Below are 7,833 nucleotides of genomic sequence, written 5' to 3' on the forward strand. Positions count from 1 at the left end.
TACCCTAATAACCTTATAACCTATAAACCTAATAATCCTAATGTCTTAAACGTGAGTTCTATATAAAGCCATATATTGCATTCTCGACGCTGATTCCTTCATATTGGCATTTGCCATATGAGTCATTTGTCTCAGCACACACTATACTTACATCTGTAATATACCTATATATCTATATATAATATGACTATAAGCATAAAGCGTATTAATGTTAGACCTAATACAACTATAATTGAATACAAAATAGAGTTAAACAGAGTTAAACATGCCTGTAACAACGCGTATGCAAACCCGGTTACAATCTTTTGAGAAGCCTATGGTATTCCAGGCGTTGATTGTTTATCACAGAGTCCAGCAGCCTACTGGCCTTAAAATGAATCTTACAAGAGGCGATGTAGTGCATCCTTAGATAATACTGAATCAAGTCGGGACACTCGTCTCAGCAAGCGCCACGTCTTTACATATAATATAACTATAAGAACTGAGCATAATAATACTAAACCTAACACAAATACAACTGGGTGCAGTATGGAGTTAAATATCCCCGTTGCCGTGGGGGACCATCCAAAAAGAACTTCCCACCAGTGATGTTCACCGTCCTTCTTTATTCTCTCTAGGACACGATGTATCTCTTCCATATCATGGAGAACAGTGATCAAAGTTTTCTGTCCATTATCTCTGATGCGATTTAGCAGTCGGTGCAGGTCATCATGTTGCAGAAGCTTCCTCACCAAAGCGAGATTCATTCCAATCAGTGCGGGCTCTAAGTATTGGATCAACGTGTAGTTAGACTGTAGTAGCTGGTACGATGTAACAGGAGCTGTATAGTTAAAATCACATCCTAAAACACTAATAAAGTTACAAACATAAAGATTTGAATGATTGCTGGTATCTACAGCCATATCCCCTATTTGTATGGAATCACAATGGGTTCTCATGCAAGCACATCCCTTTCCAATATATACAAGCATTGTTCTGGGCTTTATACCAGGCTGGACCTCAAAGTGGCAGATATTTTGCTCGGTGTCAAGACAGATATCTTGAGTCTCAAGGGTATTACTTTCACAAACAAATCCTTGCTGTTCCCGTACAGCACACGAGCTAACATCCGCAGTCTGCCATTTCCCTTCCTTTCGAAGTGCCCATACCCGATGCTCTGTCGGATACAATATGATCCCATTATGATTCAAGCCTAGTGCTATGATTGGATGTACCGTATATACAGAAGCATTACTTATTGTCAAGACAAAAGCTACAACATAATTAGTAACAGGGTCGTAAGTGAAGTTGACTAAATGCCACCAAGATTGAAACATTCTTTCAAACTTATTTGCATTATCCCAAACCATTTTCCTAATTTCAGTGGGCATAGTGCCATCTTCACCTTCTCTCACGATTGTTGCTGCCATGGATTGCATCCATATTTGGGCCTGGATGCAGCTGAGGGCTAAAGATGTATTACCTTGAGCTGCTGAAAGAGCATCAACAATCAGCTGGTGGTCTTCCCTGTCTGTCCTTCCCCATTGTGATAATACATCTGACAAAAGCCACTGGCTTGTCCCCAAAGCAGACAGGGAAGATTGCAGAGGGTGTTGCAGTGCGTATAGATTACTCGCAATAGTACTCAACTTATTCATTAGCATTTCAGCGTCTATACCGTTCAAAACCCCTAAACCTGTTCCCAGAATACCAGAAACATCTCTACGTGTTTTTGGTTGTATCAAATGTCCGTCGGTGCAGCCATGCTGACCATCCTGCATATGATGTGCCTAAGAATGATGCACAAGCTGGTTTAATAACTGAAACATTAGTTTGCAATAATAACATTACTCGCTTGAGAGACCACATCGGATTAAACATCACCTGCTGCTGACCTGTATTCTTAATAGCGTATGGCCCAATTTGGTAAATTTGTGGGGAGAGAGTGCTCTCCACTCTCCTAGTGGTGACATACATTACATGTGGAACAGCAGTTGTGCGTTGATTAAAGAAATCCACTTTAAACTTAAAAGATCGTTCTAAAGTGTCTCGTGCCCAAAGGCAAGTTATCATTGCAGGTTGGGTTAGGGTGAAATTGTATCGACAATCTCCTTCTTCGGTAACACAAGATTTACGATCCTTCATTCCTGATGTAATGTCCATTTTTGAAATTTGAGTGGCTTTCTCATGCCGGGATACGTTTACCATCCAGCATTTTACTTCTATACTTTGCCCAGGTTCCCCCCAAATTCGAGGAGTTCGGGTAACATTATCCCATCCCCATTCACTTCTGTCGTATGGTCCATTATCATGTAGCACTACTGTCAGCAAGGTTATATTATTAGTTGGTCCCATAATTCCAGTATACCCTTCACGACCATACCATAAATCACTGTCTCTTACGCCCTTCCCAGGAGAAAGAGTTATAGATAGTAGAAAACACACAGATAACAGCACAGGAGAGATTGATCTCGTCGATGCCAGCAGTGGCTCTTTGTCTGTCTCCTTTCCTGAGTTGGGCCTCGGTCGTGGGCTTTGTGTTTTTTCTTGATGAGTTCCAAACAGCCATGCCTAAAAACAAAGCACTCAGTTCTTGATTATTTCTCAGCTTTCTCCATCATGTCCTGTCCTGTACCACCTACGTCAGGTTTAACTTTTCTAGATGGGATCCACAAAATTTTTCCAGAGTTCTTATGTTTTACTGCGGCATACCCCCTTCCCCATACTAAAATAGACCAGCCAGATTCCCAGATACCACTTTCCACCTTAATCGCCGGGTGTTGTGGGTCGTGTGCCGCTATAGCGACTACGGCCCTGAGCTGTACCGACCATTCTTCCTTCCATAACATGAATTGTGCCGGCTCAAGTACCACCTGCATGAGGCCCTCTATGTCATATGGAAGCAAGGGCCCCGGCGCCAGAAGCGCCTCCAGTGCAGAGAGTGTAGCGGGCGATCGTAAGCCCTTCTTCCCTATTGTCTCAGCGAGGCGAGTCACCGCCTTCGGATCCAAAGGGACCCAGACGGGTCCCTCTCTTCTGACCTCTACTGGGAACGCCTTATGGTCACCCAAGAGCTCCTCCGCTCTCATTTCCTCCTTTATCTGTGACCAGATACCTGGGTTGATACCGGTTGATACTGCCCATTACCCTGCTGGGGCAGACCACCAGGAGACGCGGCCACCTGGGGAGGCGGGACCACAGTGGACGGTGGGGGGGGGTGACGTAGCCACCACCCGCTCAGCCTCATCCCCTCCCCCTAAGTCCTCCCCCTGGCGGAGATTACGCAAGGAAGGATACAAATAAGGATACGGGGGCGGAGCCGTCGGCGGAGATGATGATTCTTCCTCCTTTTTTTTCGGTGCTGTAGTTGCAGGCTCGGTCGATGTATGCGGCGCCGTCTTGTCTTGCGGCAGATCCCTAAAGGGGGTGGAGCCTTCCGCCCGCGGCGGCTCCCCACCACCCGAACCTAGACCCAGCAAGTCCCTGGCAAGGTTTTCTGCGGTCTTCTCCTCTCTCGCCGATTTTAGAGCCCCCAAAATCAGACCCCAAATTTTTAACTCCGCTGCCCTTTGCGACGACATAGCTTTCTGAGAAAGCGCCGCTGTCAGCGAATCCCACCTCCCGGGGTCATACACCTCATGGGGAAATTTTAACAGTCCCTCCTTTTCCAGGAGAGTAAGGACCGCGGCCACCTCCTTCTTAGAAGGAGCAGTTTTTCCGCAGTAAGTTTTACAAGCTTGGTGCAGTACCTTAATGACGGATGCCATGGTTGTCCAGGGTGATCAGCCCTCCACCTTCCACAAGTCTTCCGCTGTGGGATAACTTCACGGCCGTGCTCACAGCCCCAGGGGGATCAGTCCCTCCGGCTCTTCCGCCACCTTACCGCTGCGGGTTCCTGCGTCCGTCTCGCAACCAGCTGTCGCACATTCACAACTGGGACACGACACGTATCACGTCGGGTCACCACTTGTTGCCTTTGCTTCGGCAACCTCTGAATAATGTCCCGTCGTGAAGTGCTCAGACAGCCCCGGCCAAATCACACGCTTTATGACACCAATGTGTTGAGCGGCAAATGGCGTTTATTGCAAGCAACACACTCTTCTTATAGTTGTCCCGTATATCACAGTGCTACCAATCACCCTTGCTACGGTTATCTGTGTCCAATAGACATGTGGCATGTCTTGTCTTGTCATGTCTCATCATGGTTTTCTTATGAGTCAAGGAGCCCCCGCAGAGGCTGATGACTGTTACAGCCCCCCTTTCAGCTGACCACGCAAGGGGCCCACACAGATTACGCCTGGTTACGCCTGGTGACCTTGACAGCCCCCGCTCTGCGTATTTGTTGACTACATCTCTAACTTGCGTATTTTGTTAACTACAAGAGCCTCAGGAGCGGACCCTGGCATCCACCAGCGGCTGTGCTTTCCTGCTGCATCCAACAAAGTCTTTCTCGCAGTCCTCACACTGCTTAGAAGAGCAAGCCGTGTCCGGAACCTCGAGCCGAACAGAATGCGACGAGCAAGGAGCTGGGCATCAATCTCAAGGCCAACAAGTCGGTCCCTCCCAAACCTCACTGCTCACCCAACCTCACTGACCCCAGAAGCCCAGGCACACATCTGAGCCCTGCGATTCCCAGCCCTTCCATGAGCTCAGTTGTCACGGAGTTGACCAGATCAATCTATGTCCGTGACAGGGGCGGCAGGCCTCTGCCATTTCCCCCCACCGCAGTCCCATAAAAAATGGGAAGGAAGGAAGGGAGGAAAAGAGCAGCATCAACAATCTATGCAGGAAAACTTATTTTACTATAATATCGGAATACAAAATAACACAATATATACAATTTAATTGAAATTGAGATTAATAAATCAGACAAGATGAGAGAGAGAGAGTTCCCGGGACCGATTCAAACCTGAAAAGCTTGGAACGGCCAGGAAAGCACCTCCAGCACCCACTGCAAGGCAGCAAGAGAGCGCCCCCCCACCCGGAAGGGCCAGATCCCGTGACTGCTGTAACGTACAGGGATAGGTTGCTGGGACTGGGGCAGTGACACTTTAATGCCCCGTACACTACATGATGTTTTGATGTGGAATACTGAAACCCAAAAGCAAAAACAAAAACAAAAAAACATAGAACCATGACATTCCACCCCTTATTCTACATCGTTACATCATGCTTAACACATATATACATATATACAAGCAAAACATGATTACAATGTATTACACACGCATGGCTATATATATACATTTATATATATACATAGAATTAGTAACTGCACTCCCCCAACATCAAGTTTCCTTGTGGTACACATTGAACATCCCCATTCTTCTGCATTACCCACCAAGTGCATCCTGGTCCCTGGGCAAAAACTGTACCACGGAGAGGTTTGCCCTTTCCAGAAGCTGGAAGAACCCAAACTGCCTTTCCTAACATGTTCTTTACATGTACAACAGGGACTTTATCTCCCTCTACGGTATATAGGGAACTGGATTGGTTGGGACCATCACGATTGATAGATCCTCTGGTACTGACAAACCAGGTGGCTTCTGCCAAATGCTTCTCCAAGTGCTTAAATGTTCCAACACCCAGTGCTTTTAGCATTGTTTTTAACAATCCATTGTATCATTCAATTTTACCAGAGGCTGGTGCATGATAGGGAATGTGGTAAATCCACTCAATGCCGTGATCTTTGGCCCAAGTATTTACAAGAGAATTTTTGAAATGAGTCCCATTATCTGACTCAATCCTTTCTGGGGTGCCATGTCGCCACAGGACTTGTTTCTCGAGACCCAAATGGTGTTTCGGGCGGTAGCATGGGGTACTGCATATGTTTCGAGCCAGAAATAATTCACCCTTGTTCTGCCAGTCCAGGTCTATTTGAACCACCTCAATTCTGGCAGCTCGGTCTACCTGATGGTTATTTTGCTGTTCTTCAGTAGCCCGACTCTTGGGCACATGAGCATCTACATGACGCACCTTTACAACTACAGTCTTTGTTCGGGCAGCAATGTCTTTCCACAGTTCAGCAGCCCAAATAGGTTTACCCCTTCTTTGCCAGTTATTTTGCTCCCACTGCTGTAACCACCCCCATAAGGCGTTTGCTACCATCCACGAGTCAGCGTAAAGATAGAGCATTGGCCACCTCTCCCGTTCAGCGACATCTAAGGCCAGTTGGACAGCCTTTACCTCTGCAAATTGGCTTGATTCTCCTTTCCCTTCAGTGGCCTCTGCAACTTGTCGTGTGGGGCTCCACACAGCAGATTTCCATCTGCGATGCTTTCCCACAATACAACACAATCCATCTGTGAACAGGGCATATTTCTTTTCATTCTCTGGTAGTTCATTGTATGGTGGGGCTTCTTTAGCACGTGATACTTCTTCTCCTGGTGGTGTTCCAAACTTTTTACCTTCAGGCCAGTCCATGATGACCTCTAGGATTCCTGGACGGCTGAGGTTCCCCATTCGTGCTCATTGTGTAATCAGTGCAATCCACTTACTCCAAGTGGCATCAGTAGCATGATGGGTGGAGGGAACCTTTCCTTTAAACATCCAGTTCAGCACTGGCAGTCGAGGTGCCAGAAGGAGCTGTGTTTCAGTACCGACTACTTCGGAAGCAGCCCGAACCCCCTCATAAGCGGCTAAGATCTCGTTCTCAGTTGGAGTGTAGCGCTCTTCAGACCCTCTGTACGCCCGACTCCAGAATCCCAGGGGTCAGCCTCGGGTCTCTCCTGAGGCTCTTTGCCACAAACTCCAAGTGGGACCGTTCTCTCCAGCAGCGGTATAGAGGATGTTCTTTATACCCTGTCCTGTCCGTACTGGCCCTAGGGCCACGGCACGGGCTATCTCCTGTTTAATCTGTTCAAAAGCCTGCTGCTGCTCAGGGCCCCATGTAAACTCATTTCTCATTCGTGTCACATAATAAAGGGGGCTTACAATGAGGCTGTAGTTTGGAACATGCATTCTCCAAAAGCCCACTGCACCCAGAAAAGATTGTGTCTCTCTTTTGCTAGTGGGTGGAGACATAGCAGTGATTTTGTCAATCACATCTGTCGGCCATCTTGCCAATTTATGCCTAGGAACTGAATCTCCTGGGCAGGTCCTTTCACTTTGCTTCGCTTAATAGCAAAAGCAGCACTCAGAAGAATTTGGATCATTCGCTCTCCTTTTGTAAAGACTTCTTCTGCTGTATCGCCCCACACAATGATGTCATCAGTGTACTGCAGGTGCTCAGGAGCACTGCCCTGTTCCAATACAGTTTGGATCAACCCATGGCAAATGGTCGGGCTGTGTTTCCACCCCTGCGGCAAACGGTTCCAGGTATACTGAACGCCCCTCCATGTGAAAGCAAACTGTGGCTTACATTCTTTGGCCAAAGGAATGGAAAAGAAGGCATTAGCAATGTCAATGGTGGCATACCATTTGGCCGCTTTTGACTCCAGTTCATACTGGAGTTCTAACATGTCCGGCACAGCAGCACTCAGTGGGGGTGTGACTTCATTCAGGCCACGGTAGTCCACCGTCAGCCTCCATTCTCCACTGGCTTTACGCACTGGCCATATGGGGCTGTTAAAAGGCAAGTGAGTTTTGCTGATCACTCCCTGGCTCTCTAGTTGACGAATCAACTTATGAATGGGGAGCAAAGAATCCCTGTTGGTGCGGTACTGCCGCCTGTGCACCACTTTTGTAGCAATCGGTACGTGTTGCTCTTTTACTCGAGGCAGCCCCACAACAGACGGATCTTCTGACAGGCCAGGCAAAACAGACAGCTGCTTAATTTGTCTGTGTCCACAGCAGCTATTCCAAAGGCCCATCGATACCCCTTAGGATCCTTGAAATGCCCCCTTCTGAGACAAT

At 47.4% G+C, this 7,833-nt stretch overlaps 1 protein-coding gene across 1 annotated transcript; it reads right to left on the reverse strand.

Moving 5' to 3' along the window:
* Nucleotides 1-355: 355 nt before the first annotated feature.
* LOC128081297 (uncharacterized) lies at nucleotides 356-4,052 on the reverse strand. The gene is made up of 2 exons (XM_052684397.1): nucleotides 3,729-4,052; nucleotides 356-2,550 (listed from the first exon to the last, which is right to left on the reverse strand). The coding sequence occupies exon 2, from the start codon at nucleotides 1,758-1,760 to the stop codon at nucleotides 381-383; it is 1,380 nt and encodes a 459-aa protein (XP_052540357.1). The 5' UTR covers nucleotides 1,761-2,550; nucleotides 3,729-4,052; the 3' UTR covers nucleotides 356-380.
* Between the last annotated feature and the right edge of the window lie 3,781 nt (nucleotides 4,053-7,833).

This window comes from Tympanuchus pallidicinctus, unplaced genomic scaffold (genome assembly GCF_026119805.1).
Source record: "Tympanuchus pallidicinctus isolate F22 unplaced genomic scaffold, pur_lepc_1.0 scaffold207, whole genome shotgun sequence".
In the NCBI taxonomy this organism is placed as follows: Eukaryota; Metazoa; Chordata; class Aves; order Galliformes; family Phasianidae; genus Tympanuchus; species Tympanuchus pallidicinctus.

Coding starts and splice junctions, on each gene's coding strand:
- LOC128081297 (XM_052684397.1), bottom strand. CDS start 1,760: ATGCAGGATGGTCAGCATGGCTGCACCGACGGACATTTGATACAACCA.